At 35.6% G+C, this 14,518-nt stretch overlaps 1 protein-coding gene across 1 annotated transcript; it reads left to right on the forward strand.

Annotated features, from left to right (window-relative positions):
* The first annotated feature begins 1,284 nt into the window (after window positions 1-1,284).
* On the forward strand, window positions 1,285-14,251 carry cnpy1 (canopy FGF signaling regulator 1). The gene is made up of 6 exons (XM_056744220.1): window positions 1,285-1,490; window positions 3,031-3,136; window positions 7,898-8,013; window positions 11,805-12,014; window positions 12,715-12,811; window positions 13,883-14,251. The coding sequence occupies exons 2-6, from the start codon at window positions 3,037-3,039 to the stop codon at window positions 13,921-13,923; spliced, it is 564 nt and encodes a 187-aa protein (XP_056600198.1). The 5' UTR covers window positions 1,285-1,490; window positions 3,031-3,036; the 3' UTR covers window positions 13,924-14,251.
* Window positions 14,252-14,518: the final 267 nt, after the last annotated feature.

Consider the following 14,518-nt stretch of genomic DNA (forward strand, 5'->3'; position numbering starts at 1 on the left):
AAGATGGCTGTACTAGATCGGTTTCCGGGTCATGGGTTGGAGGACGGAGGAGCGAGGAAACAAGGAGGCATATTGAGATGCACCCCTTGTGTTCGTGAGTATTGGAACCGGTTATTGATGACGTAGAGCGAGAACACGAGGACACAAGACCACTGAAGACACATATTGAGAAACGGCCCTGAACGGAATGGTTAGACATTAGTTAAGTAAACTGGAACAATATAGTTAAAGGGTCATTTAAGGTAAAGCAAGACATTATCTCTTATATAATAAGCCAGTGCCAGCGTACGATAATGCAATAATAAACAAAACGGAAAATGAATAAAAAGAAAAGAGCGAGATTGCTTGCTACAATTTAGTTGCTATATTAAGCTTCAGATTACTTTACTTGTGCAGTTGCGCGCAACAGAACTAGTCTGACTTTAATGTAATAATGTTAGTTGTTTTTACCTTGAGACTGTTCCCCTTGATTGTTTCCCATTATACAGTAAGGTTAAACAGCCTATACGTTTGTAAAGATTTGCTTGGTGGGTAATTCCAAAACTGTTTAAACACCAATTACTTTAAAAAATAAACATTGCATCTTGCTGGATCCGAATAACAACACACAAAAAAACGTATGTATAAAAATAGTGTATTGCTGTTACTGCTTTCAGTATAGCTCAGGCCTGAATCTTTGTAGCTTCTAAACATTACAGCTTTCATTAAATTATTAAGAAAAGCAACATATTTGACGTTGTCTGTTACATTGCCAAATTGAATGACAGATCACTTCTATTGCATGATTGCACCAGACTCCACTTTTTACCTTATTTACAAGAGCCAGTTCTATAATCATGTAATATTTTTCATTATTTGCATATTATATAACTATAATGTTAAATATGAGCAAGATTCAGATCAATGGTGAAAAATTAATAACATTACCATTCCACTTGACACAGTTTATTGTATAGGAATAAATGTTATATTTCGCTTTTAATTATCAACTGCAATAAATAAATAAATAAATAAAATAAACAGTTGCATTTGAGTCACGCTATTCTCATTTACATTATTTATTTGGTTTCTCTGTAAGTTTACACTATATTCACGTTAATTTTTGTATATATTTATTTATTCATTCATTTATGTGGAACGATTTTTGACGCTGGCTGGGAAACATCCGGGTTATTTCATGTCTAGGTCTTCGCTGCTCTCATTGGATAACAGGCAGAATTCTGTTATTTCATTGGACGCCGCGCCTGTCAGTTTTCAGCGTGGCAAGCAAGTTTGCTAGTCGTGGCATCACAGCAGACCGGCACGTAGAGAGTTGTTGCTTTTTTGTACCCGTAGAGGTTGTGTTAGTCATTTTCAGACCGATACTGGGGAGTTTTTGTGTAAACTGCCTGGTATCGAGCTACAAGTCTGTTTCGTCGTGGTCATTTTATGCAACGAAAACTTTAAAAGGTCCATTACCCACCTCTTGTTGTTCTCACGCATCGTCTCAGGTAAGACAGTGAACACCTTATCGATTTCATTATGAACTCCTTTAATAAAAGTTAGATGAAAGTTTGGCCAAAGAGTGTCTATCTATTTATATCTGTTTCTTAGTTATTTATTGTAAGCGTCACTATAATAAGAGATTAGTAGTTTAGTTTATTTGAGTGCAGGTGTAGCAGGTGTGACGTTACTGTGATCCAGAAGTTTTACACACGTCAACTTGTAGTTCTGAGCCGGATAGTGAGGGCACATTTACGTTGATATGAAAGGCTAAAAATGACGAAAACATGTCCTAGCCATGATGTTTTCTACCTGAAACAAAGTGCATATGTTATGACCGAGAGTTAAGAACCACGTTAACATCGTAACTGTCTGAAGCATGTGGCATTTAAGATATGTAAGAAAAAAATGGCACAACGTGATTTGTAGACATATGGAAAAGTGAACACGAATAAAATAGATCAACTGGGGGCGCCAGTTCATTCAAAACTTTATTAACAGTCATTAAATGTATCAAAAAGATGAGCTGAGTGTAAAGAGTAAAGCCATGTCCTACAAACATCAAATGCAAGGTCTGTGATTACAAAACGTCTCTTAAACGCAAAATTATTAAGAGAGAAGCAGAGCTGTAGCACAACTCTACCTGTGAGAATAATGGCAGGATGTTTTGGGTGTTCACTGTTCCATCTGTTACTAAAATCTCACTTGAGAGAGATAACAAATACTTTTCACGGGAACCTCACATTAAATATTATTGACTTTCTATTGTTATTTTTATTATGCCAAAGAATCATATCTTCATGTCAAATCTCTGCATAAATAATTTTGAAAGGGTTAGAATTTATTTACTTGCACACAAATTGTTCAGAACCTGTTTACATTTAGTTTTTCTGCTGAACACAAAGAAAGATTGTTTGAAGAAGGTGTGTAACCACACATTTGATCCTACTATGTAGGATAAAATGGTACTGTACTAGTCAGTGGTGCCCCAAAATTGTTCAGTTTCCCACATTCTTTTATATCTTTCATGTAGCTCAGTGAACGAGCATTGCGTTAACAACGCAAGGTTGTGGGTTCGATCCCAGGGGATTGCACACACCTAAGTATAAATGTCTAGGATAATGCAATGTAAGTTGCTTGTAAAGCGTCTGCCCAATGTAAATGTAAATCTTCTTTTGTGGTCAACAGAACAAAACATACAGTTTTGGAACATCCTGAGGGTGACTAAATGATGAGAGATTTTCATTTTTGGACTATCCCTTTTAGGACATGATTCTTAATATTCCCTATAATATTTATTCCCTATAAATATCATATTTCTATCCAAAACCAAGTTTTTCGTGGATTTGAACATGCAGATGACTTAGACATTGCAAATTTAGTGTGTGCTAATTTGAATATATTTGCTTATCTGTTGAATGTTTATTTAAATGATATAACTGTTATTCACTTTGTCTAAAGATATGGCCACAATAATGGACTGTTGGGTACTTGTATCTTATCAACTGGAATAAAACAATATTACTCTTATATGCTTTGTATATACAGGAGACTATGTCACCATGGATAAAACAAGCTGGCCTTTTTCTTTTGGCACTGGTTATTTTGCCCAAAACAACTGAGTCAAAGAAAGATGAAGTGCTCTACTGTTCAGGTGAGTAAAAGTGTTTGCAGCCTATGCAGAGAAAAAATGCTGACATTTTACAATGTGCTTAGCATGCATCTCCTGCAAAGTTAAAACTGCTCTGTTTTGTTTTGAGTGACTAATTGAAAATATCTCCTGATCGGCTACACCATCTTTTTTCTAACTTAAGTCTAGATGCATATTTAATTTTCAAATTTTTGTATGGCAAGTTTGGCAATATGTATTCTACCAAAGGACATTACAAATGTGGTTATTGTTTAGGAGCTATTTTTATATGGTTCTTCATTTGTTAAATATGGGGTAAGATGATATTACATGAATCCTGACACTGTTAAACGTGCTGGCTTTTCATGCTTAACATGGTCAACTTGTTAAAAAACGAGTTGGACGTATGACTTTGTATTCCTGTGCTCGATACACTCCCCCAGCACTCCAACTTGCTTCGGAGAGTTTTTTATAACACCCTGTGTGTCCTATTTCTGTTATTGGCCATTCTTGGAAAAGCAGGCCTACGCGTCACCCAATGAGCGAAAGACCACGCCCACTTGCTAACATGAGAGAAAGACCACGCCCACGCTCCAACCAACCAGCTTGAGAAAGAGCAGCATGCCCATCAAGGCCTCTCCACTTGGCTGAGGGAAGTTGAACTGTGTTTGTTTTCGGTAATGATTGTTATATAAATGGTGGTTATAAGACTCGATTTGGAGATCGTTTGAAACGGATAGATGACACCTTCCCAAGCGCTAAAAGATGTCAAACTAACTCTGTGTCATGTTGGCATTTGGCGCGTACGTACATAATGTAAACAACACAAAGGGATAATGCAATGAAATATTGTGTGGTCTCGTGCTGTAGTTCCATCCCCCTGCCCTCCTCCAGCAGCCTGTCTTTTTCCGGAAATAATCGTACAACTGTATCGTCCTGTAGGCATGCAGAGGGGTTGGAATTACAGCACTAGAACACAAAACATCATCGCATTATCCCTGCATAACTGTTGATTGACTATAAGTTCATTTGCTTTACCTTATGCACGTACGCACCGATTGGCAACAAAACGGGTATCTGGCATCTATCAGTTTCGAACAATCTACAAATCCAGCCTTATATCCACCGTTTACATAAAATTCATCCGTCAGCCGAGTAAAGTGGCATTGATGGGCATGCTCTTTCTCACACTGGCTGGTTGACGAGTGGGCGTGCTCTTTCGCTCACTGAATGACACGTGGGCGTGCTTTTCCGGGAGAATTGTCCGAAAATTGTTACGAAACAGGAATCCATGTTTGAAAATAACTTTCTGAAACCTGTTCCAACCCTGGGCGGAGTGAATCTGGCACATATACGTTTAACTCGCTTTTTTAACAAGTTCACCCTTGAGAAGCCAGTTTGTTTAACAGTGTGAAGAAGTCAGAATGCATGAAATAGCATGTTACCTCCGCTTTAAAATAAAAATTTGAGGTTGTGAATTGATATTATATGTCTAAATATTTGATTGTCTTCGTGTGATCTGATATTGAAATGATGTAGCATCCTAACTGAAATGTTTTGTGTGATTTAGTGTAAAATTGTTCTTATGAACAGTCCAGCGTTAATAGAGGCAAAACATTGCATGCTTGCCTGTCGAAAAGCAACCCAAGTACAGCTTTAGACATGTAATGCTCGTGTCTTATATCAGCAGCTCAACTGACAAGTTAAATTGGGTTGGGTGGGGTTATATTGAGATAGTGGTGCTTCCAATACCGGTTGAGTATAACAAAAGGTCATGGGCCGGTTACATAAACCTCTTGAACTAGTCTAACAAGTCAACTTTTTCCTTTATAACTTTATTGAGTTAGATACTTTGAATTTGAATGTAAAATGTAAAACTGATAATGAGTGCGTGTGTGTGCCCTGCGATGGGTTGGCACTCCATCCAGGGTGTATCCTGCCTTGATGCCCGATGACCCCTGAGATAGGCGCAGGCTCCCCATGACCCGAGGTAGTTCGGATAAGCGGTAGAAAATGGAATGGAATGTAAAACTGATTAGCCTTAACTAATTACTAGTATGTCAAACTTCTTAAGACAGTGTTAACTTAAAAATAAAAATAGTTGTCATGACATGTCGTTGTTTAGCGTAGAAACATTTTCTCTGCCTCCTATCAAAAAACTAGCAGAAATACAGAGAATAACAAGTCAGACAGCATTATTCAAACACTATTAGTATCTCATTATATTTAAATATTTCACTTCAGTAAATATTAGTCAATCACATGGTGATATGATGATGTAGTTTTAATGGGTTTTTAAATGAATAACGCATTTTTTCATTAGCGGTATCAGTATTGGTATCTAGTATTGATTTTTACGGTGCTTCGTATGAGAATCACTCATTCTAATTTATGGGTCTCTCAGGCCCATATCTTTGTTTTAGATATCCTATGTCAGATGCATATTCCATTTTTTTTCATGCATTTTCAAAAATAAACTGTTGTATAGCATGATGAAGTGGTAATGCATTATCTTGCCATTGCCATCGTAGTTTAGTAATGGGCTGTTTTTACAATCAATCTTAGTTAGTGAAAGGCATTGCCATCTTTGCTTTTTGCCAAAACCAAGTATTTGCTTGTGAAAGCCATAGCATGGAATTGCTAGTAGCATGTTGGTGTTTAAAAAGAAGCGGCTGTGATTTTAATTCATTTATTTATTTGCAAGCACAATATTGGATTTAAATATGTATTCTGATCGGAATTTTCCAACCCATATATTTTACCTGTTAACATTTCATGATTGTTATTGCTTCCACTGCACCATTTTTTTAAAAAGGGAAGCATGCACAGTAAATGCTGAATTGTTTATGAATCATGAATCATAATCTACAAAGAGCAAGCCAAGCATCTATATGGCTAATAATTCTTATTAGATTTTCTTGTTCCACAGTCGAATGCATACGCTGAATAATTCTAACAGTTTAAACATTGATCTCGTATTCACTACAGCTTGACATTTACTAAAACAACAGCAGATAACGAAGCCATTTGTGCTGATGGATTCTGTTCTTTAAAGTTTTTAAAAGATCGTTACCAAAAGTGCCCTCTATTTTGAAATAAACTTTTTTCTTGTTATCTTTGCGACATTGAACTCAATTTATCCATATGTTGAGTATCTTCAGTTTAACATTTGTTTCTAAAGCAGTCTCAAAGATGTTCTGTTTTTTTCTTCAATATAATCTATGAGGGGAAATTATATTTATTTAAACATTAGATTGTTTGGTTTGAATATTTGCAATGCTCATCTTTGTTTAAAAATGTGTTTACTAATTGGTGATTAGCAGTTTTGCATGGTTTATTAAATCAAAATGGTGATTATTTGAATGTTTATTCCTTTAGTTTTATAGTCTTAATTTCAACATAGTAGGCAAAGTTTGCTTTTCTATCATTTGAAAGACTAAATGTTGTTTTTAATATCAAAAGTTAATACACAGGTCTGTTCCATAATATTGAATTTTTTTTTAATAACAAAGTTTATCGAAGCAGTCGAAGAGTTGGACTGCTTAGTAATTTTTTGAAAACTTAAATTAAAAACTTTTTTAATTTTTTGATTAAAGTTTATCATTATAAACAAGATGCACTCTAATAGCAAAAATCCTTGTTTGACTAGTAGCTGATGTTAAAAATAAAAACAATGAAATCCATAAACTAGTAAGAAATAAGTTAAAGATTATAGAGTTAAAGAGGGAAAAGAGTCCAGGTCTGCAACATACCACAGTGCCATTTTGTTTGAAGGAGTTTATAAATTAAGTTAACTTTCTTCCCAGTGTACTGTTGTGTATTTTACATTGTGTATTTGCATATTCAGTGGAGATACATGTACAATATATAAACTACTTAAAATAAAAGTCTTAAATTGAAATACATGAAAATGTCACTTATTTTAATTTAATTTATTGACTTAAATCATGAATATGTTGAGTTCTGTTAAAGTTAAGCTTTAAATAGATTTTCCAAAAAAGACAGATAACAATTTTTACACCGATTATCAGTTAATGTTTCGAAAACCTTTGAAAGGCCAATATCACACTAAAACTTAAATTAACTATTTGTAATGTCATGAATAGATTTCATTTCTTACTTCTTTCAGAAGCTTCCGAGGTTAATTTGTATGGTAAATGTACAATTTTGAAGTGTACTCCTTTCTGGTCATACTGCAGCACTAAGATATGTTTTCTGTCAAAAAGCCTTGTGAAATGACAATTAAGTTGCTTTCTGATATGAAATGACAATACTTGGATATAAATGCAAAATAAAATTTTAAACTTGTGAAACTAATGCTGAGACCAAGCCTTTTTGAAAATTCACGGGATGAAAAGCTTGGCTGAGATAAAACCTTCTTTTAGCTCCGCCCAGGCTTGGCAGTTGCCATGGAAATATAGCAAGCATGACTAAGCACCAGAAAACTAAAGGTTTTACCAGAAGCTAGCACTTTTGTATATTTTTTAAAAAGGCTGTTAAAATGTCCAATTTGTATCATTCCGCATGCAGCAAAAAGTACAATCTTGAAAATGTATCTGAGGGTTATTTACTGCTTATTTCTGTTCTAAAAATTGTAGCTCATAATATTAGACTTCAGTACACATGATCAACATTGATATAAGCGACCAGACCTTCACACTTCTGTCCTGAAGTGTCAGGCCATTTTTAAACCTGCAGTTGTTTTGTTTTTTTAATGTAATTTGCATCATGGAGGGTTCGCATTTTTTTTTATAACATTGAATTATTATTATTTTTTATTTCTAGCCTGCTTAGCAATCGCAGATGAATTGAACTATTCAATCAGCCAAACTGATCCAAAAAAGATGATCCATGTTGGTGGATTCAGACTCAAACCTGATGGAAGTCTTACTGATAAAAAGGTATGTAGTTCAGTTACAGGTGCATAAACAATCTTTATCTTTTCCTGTGTTTTTATAATAAATGAACTTAATTATGCTATATTGTAATGTGTGTGAATATTAGACTACTTAAGATTTGTGACATTTGAGAGGTTAACATGTTACCAACCTCTTATTCATTTTATTTAAATAAAATAAATATTCAGCTTTTGTCTCTTTTGTAGTTAACTTTTAAAAGATGTTGCTAACTCTTGATGAGGTCTTCTACTCTAAATGAGTTTGCTTTGATTTTTTGTGTGTATTGTTTGTTTGTGCTTTTGAACCCTATTCAGCACTTTAATATTTCCTGGTGATTTCAAGCTTGTACTGTTTGCTTGGGTAAAGGGAGCCATTTTCACAGTTTCCTTTTCAGCAGTGGTGTCAATGTGTAAAGGTCAGACCAAATGAACTCAAAGCCCCGACCCCTGGTATCCTGGGACTGTCATTAGGTTCCTGACTCCTCTATTGATTAGGGGTTAATCCCCTTTTGATTGTAACTGTTGCCTAATAACAAGTGTTTGTTCAGGTTTGACTTTTCCCCTCCTCTCTCAGGCTGTTTTAACTGTGGGTTAAAGATGTTTGTCTACCTTTTTGATGGGAAATGTACTGTTAGTAAGACTCTGAGTACTGTTGTCTTAAGCCTGAATATATTCTGTTATAAAACAGATTGCTTTTCATTCCTAACAATACCTGTAAAATCTGCTGTCTTGCATCACTGCGGATGAAACAGTTGATTAATGAACTACTAAATGTTTGTTTGATGCACACAGTACATCTGTTTTTTGTCATTTATCAGCTCATTGAGGTGAAGTCAGATATGTATTTTTTAATCACATATTATGTTTTTTAAGACGCCTCAGTAAGCCATAACAAATCACGCTTTTGACCGATATTACATCAAGTACAGTTTGACCGAGTGTAAATGATAAGCATGAGATAGATAGCCTGTTTTTAATCAGAACAGAATCGTGTAACCAAGTTCATAGAGAGTGACAGCTGACACTATAGATGCCACAGCAAGTTATAAATACAAAGAGTGGAAAAACAACAACACAAGCAGAGCCCTTGTGTGTGGGTTTGCAATATGTTGGTTACACGAAGTCTATTGTATCTATGAAATTCCAAAAAATTCTGCCATTTACTCGCCCTTAAATTGTTCCGAATCGGTATAAATGTCTTTGTTCTGATGAACACAGAGAAAGATATTTTGAAGAATGCTTGTAACCAAACAGTCCATAGTAGGAAAATTGCTTTATAATTTTTTTGTTCTGTTAATATATTTTGAAGAATATAGGAAAGCAGTTCTGTGGCACTTTTAAGTACCATTGTCATTTATTCTACTGCAAACTGTTTGGTTACAAGCATTCTTCAAAATATAATTTTCTGCCTGACCCCCAGTTAACTTCCGGTTTGTGTTTGGCTAGTTTGTAATATAATATAACCATTTATATTTTATTTAATATATGTTAATATAAAAATTGTCCGTAGGGTGTGAGTGCGTGAGTGAGTGAATGAGTGAGTGTGTGTGCCCTGCGATGGGTTGGCACTCCATCCAGGGTGTATCCTGCCTTGATGCCCGATGACTCCTGAGATAGGCGCAGGCTCCCCGTGACCCGAGGTAGTTCGGATAAGCGGTAGAAAATGGAATGGAATGGAATATGTTAATATTAAATGTTATTTTATTGTATAATAATTGTATTGAATAAGAAATTTGTTGAATTTTCATTTTATTAAATAAACAATTTGTACAAGGGGTCCTGCAGTTCGGTCGCATTTAAACAAACCGTATGGTAGCGGTTCCAAGCTCAGTCTAGCGGTTGAGCTTCGTATCGCAGTCTAATTTCAAAATAATGGAGAGACCAGTTTAGCCAAGGGTTCTTGTCGGTTTCTTTTGATTGTTATCAGATCATCTACAGGCACGCTATTGCTTGTGAATGTTTTCTGGAAGTTCAGTTGGGGTCACAAAAGTGTGCATGCGCAGTAACGTTTGTTTATGTTGTTAAGATGAAGCCGTCTATACAGATTTCGAACAACTCGACGGTGAGTTAATAATGACACAGTTTTTATTTTTGGGTGAACTGTCCCTTTTAAGCTCCCGAAGTCCTTTCCTGTATCTATTTTCATGTGTGGCTTGGTTAACTTTTCAAGAAGCTGCAGGTAAACATTTGGCAACGCAGTTAACCTTGAATCACAAACGTCTTTTCTGATTGGTCAATATAACAATTTTATGCTTTTTTATTTTCTTTTTAAGTTATGTATTCAAATCTTTTCTTTCATTTTTTTGTTTCTAATGTTTTTAGACAGTTTTGGGAAAGTTAAGGGAGTTGAAATGAAATGCGCTGTGTCCCAACATCACAATGATGCCTGGCTTTCCAATAGGAATTCAGTGAAGGATGGCATCCCTGAGAAGCCTTTTCTCTAGCTGGGCCGCCTAGACCCCCCCCCCCCTTATTCCTACAGAAATTCTTTATTGACAGCTTCTATTCAAACCCTTCAGACTGTTACGGGGAGGAATTAAATTCCCCACCATTTTCAGGATTGCATGATAAGGACTCGGCAGAGGATGCAGCCATCCTCTGTTTGATCTAAGGGGGAGATTTGATTGCTTTTGGACTTTTGTGCAAGACGGATCCTCTTCTGTTGTTTTCAGATGGCTAGTTGAAAGTACCTTGAAGTGTATTGAGTTGAATTTACTTTACTTCACTTTAATTGGTGAAGTTTTCGAATATGATATTCAAATTTTTGTGCTTGGATTTCATTATGTACGAAATGTTTAATGCTGAGAGGGTTTATTAGTCTGGGGAATAATATTTTGTTATTTTTCTATATCGTAGACAGTGAGGCAATTGGGTCCATGGCTCACAGATTTTTTAAAGACCGTAGATGATCATATGTTGTCTTATCTATCGCTCAATCCGACCACATTCAGCCTTTTAATTAAAAAGATGGGGGATGTGTGACTAGGTTGCTGTCCTTCCATGGGACCTTTTATGTTATTTGTGACCAGATGGCAGTGAGCCACGGAAGCTTCTTTATGTCACCAAACCTCACGAGAGAGGAGGGGGTAGAGACGCCGCCCTCATAATGTAATCGGTGAGACCGGAAGGGTCCATACTGTGTCTGAAAGGGGACAATGGGGTCAGGGATATATCTACATCGCAAGGCAAATCCAGCTCATCTGCAACCTGTCCTCTTTCCAATAACCCCCCCATTGCACCCCTGCCACCCCCATCACCAACCCCGCCACATCTTTTGACCAGCCTGACAAGGAAAACTTCCTGCTTTGATCATCGGAGGGTGGAGGAGATGAGCTGCCCAAGAGAACCAAAGGATGGGACACCACTGTTTACCCTGCACTTGGCTGCTGTTGACAACTCCCCTCCCCACCGCTTACCCCCCGCTCTCCAGCTCTTTCACTCACTCCGCCCCCCGTCACCCTTTCCCCTTTCTCCTTCCGGGGGAGGCCAGAGGGGCAGGAGCAGGGTGCACCTTGACCTGTCTAGACACCACAGTGTGTTTTTGTTCTGTTGCCAAGGCAAGGGGATCTACTTTTCCAACTTTGGAGATGCAGGTTAAAAGTCAGCGTCGTGGCACAGGGGATGTGTTTAGATGGGAAAGGAAGAAAGAGGTCATCTAAGTGACCTCGCTGCCCTCCTATTTAGCAAAGTGTTTTGTTTTGTTTTTTTAAAGGGAAAGGATAGCTTGTTGTGGTAGGATTTGATCACTTTGTCTCAAGTTATTCATAAAAAATGTAACGTTATTTTTTTCGATAGGTTCCCCTTGTTAGGTCAGAGACTCATTTAACCGAACTGCTGGAAGGAGTTTGTAATAGCATGAGTGATTATGCTCTCTATGAGGACCCGGTCTCCAAAGAAAAGAGGTACAAGAGATTTGCACCCAGAGAAAATGATGGCGGGAATTTTCCAGATTTTAAAAATTTTAAGTTTGATGGACCAGAGAGTTCCAGTGCTTTGAAGTTTGCCGTGAGTAGAACTTTTATATATTTCAATATTTTAAAAAATGGAGGTTCTTATTGTTTATATTTATTAATGTTTTGAGCAATACCGGCTTGTACAGTGCCGTCCAAGTGTATCCACGTTATTATATTTTTTCTGGAAGCGTACGACCATCGGGTAAAGTTGCATAAATTATAAAATGTCTAATTGTATAAAGATTTGCTTTGAATTAAAGGTATGTTTCTAAATTCCTCTGAATTGATATATGCTTGATTACACAACCACTGAAATTGCAAGAATCAACATCAGTTTTTTGCATCCAAATTTGATTTTTATCATTATAGTGACAATAGGCTTTATCATCAAATTATTATGATAATAGGATTAAATAAAATCAGAAAATACTTTAATAATATGTTTACTGTACTGTACTGTAATATATATAGCACATTTTGATCAGACTAGCTATTTGCTCTTTCCTTTAATTTTTCTGTTTGTGATTCTTATTTTATATGGTTATGGGATTTGTTGCTATTTAACTTAATAACATAAGTTGGTTCGTAAACTATCCAAGATGGCAGACCTCTCAACAGTACAACACTAAAGATGGCTGCCTGTTACCTTTAAAATGTGTTTTCTCAGTTTTTTTTACTTCTGCTACTTCAGCTATTTTCTATCAACCTTACATGCTCAGGATGTTAACTATATATCAAAATATGAATTGCAGTGTGAAAGCGTTGTGGAAGAGCTGGAAGATGATATTATCTCTCTCTTCGCCAATGAGTCAGACCATGTGGCCAAGACGCTGTGCAGTGAAGTATCAGGTATTTATTTACCCAGGCATTACTTTATGTTCAATAAGCATGCTTATGCTGGAAAATCACCATACTGTAGACCTAATTGATAAATCATCAATAATAAGGACTTTATTTTTTTCTTTAAACTTTTGTAACACTTTTATTCTTTTTAAATTGCAATGTAGGTTTTATTTTTTTATTATTTTATGATGTTTAGCGTTACAGTTTTCTTTTTTTTCTATTGCATGTAATATTCAATTTGCTTACATTTTTTATTACTATGACAACATTCACTACAATCTTGTGACATCTGTGTTCAGCATTTAATGCTTTCTTAATGGTGTACAGTTTAGTATTAGGAACTTAAAAATGGATACAAAATATATATATATATTTAAATACTTATAAAGCAGGATACCTATTGCAAGAATGAATACGTATGATCAGGGGACAGGACATATGAAGCATAGTGTTACAGCTAGAATTTTAAGGGATCCAATTGCATTGTTGCGTTTCATCCTTAAGCATTGTTGTTTTAAGCATTGTTTATTATATCAGCTGCTGTAGGCAATTTTCAAGCAATTAAACTAAGTGATTAATCAAAGCATCACTATTGTTTTTAGCGAACAATTGGAAAAGCTTACAGCAAAATTGTATATGCTTAATTTACATGCACTACACCACAATGATGACAGCATTTAATACACATTATTCAGGTGTATTTCTATGTTGATGAAATTCACAATTACAAAAAATAGCAGATAAAGCTTAATGATTTAGACATTGTTTTTCAATAATTTATTTAATTTGGTTAGTTTTGAACCCTGCAGGCGAGAAAGATAAGATATTTTGTCTTGTATTGTATCTAGAGTATACCTAGGGAAGGTCAGAACCTAGGGTATAGGTTAGGGAAGGTCAGTAATACTGATATAAAGACACAACAACTTTTGAATATTTAGAAACGCAATTACCAAAAATACAATTATGGGGGTTTTAAATATGAAATATTTTATGGTTGAATTCTTTGTTCATGGTGCCTTTCTGTTTTTTGGAGCGCGTTAATAATTTTGCTATTTTTCTGTTTTCTTGTCTGTCCAGGTCACTGTACGAGCTCTGTTTTCCAGCACAGTGAACTTTAGTTTCATATTCACATTTGGTGGGAATCAACCAAAAAACTTGACCAAAACATGGAGACTTTATTTCCTATATTTTTTTTAAGATTAAGCATATAATAAATTGGTAAGGGTTTTTCACTGCTGAGTAGTGGACACCCTCTTCTTTTGTTTTTCATACTCCTTTTTATGCTGCCTTTTTAATTAGAGAAACTGTATTATCACTATGAACCTGTCAACATCATTCAATGTTTTCTATATTTACAGGATCAACATTTAATGCACAATGTTCGTATTTTGAAAAATCAGTTTATTTCCTTAAAAAGATTCTTAATAAAACCTCAATTTATTAAAAGACTGTGTGGCTTTTGTAAAGTTTCCAAGCAATTCAAATGGTCAAATATGTCAAATACGATGGTGAAATATACATATTTTTTATCCATGGCACATCTTTTTTATTTAGAACTGCTTGTAATAATAAATAACTGTTAGATGCCGTTAAGACAGGCTTTACTGTCCCAAATCATTTCACAGCACATTCTTCTTGTTTTGTTCCGATGTCCCATGTCTGTCCAAGTCGGCTTTTGAACATGGCCGCTGGGTAAGCATGATGGGATGTCTT

This window comes from Triplophysa dalaica, chromosome 3 (genome assembly GCF_015846415.1).
Source record: "Triplophysa dalaica isolate WHDGS20190420 chromosome 3, ASM1584641v1, whole genome shotgun sequence".
Classification (NCBI taxonomy): domain Eukaryota; kingdom Metazoa; phylum Chordata; class Actinopteri; order Cypriniformes; family Nemacheilidae; genus Triplophysa; species Triplophysa dalaica.

Excerpts from the sequence above, each read along its gene's own strand:
- cnpy1 (XM_056744220.1), top strand. The coding sequence starts at position 3,037 with ATGTCACCATGGATAAAACAAGCTGGCCTTTTTCTTTTGGCACTGGTT. Across the intron at positions 3,137-7,897 it reads TGAAGTGCTCTACTGTTCAG|CCTGCTTAGCAATCGCAGAT; the intron begins GTGAGTAAAAGT and ends TTTTATTTCTAG. Across the intron at positions 8,014-11,804 it reads GAAGTCTTACTGATAAAAAG|GTTCCCCTTGTTAGGTCAGA; the intron begins GTATGTAGTTCA and ends TTTTTTCGATAG.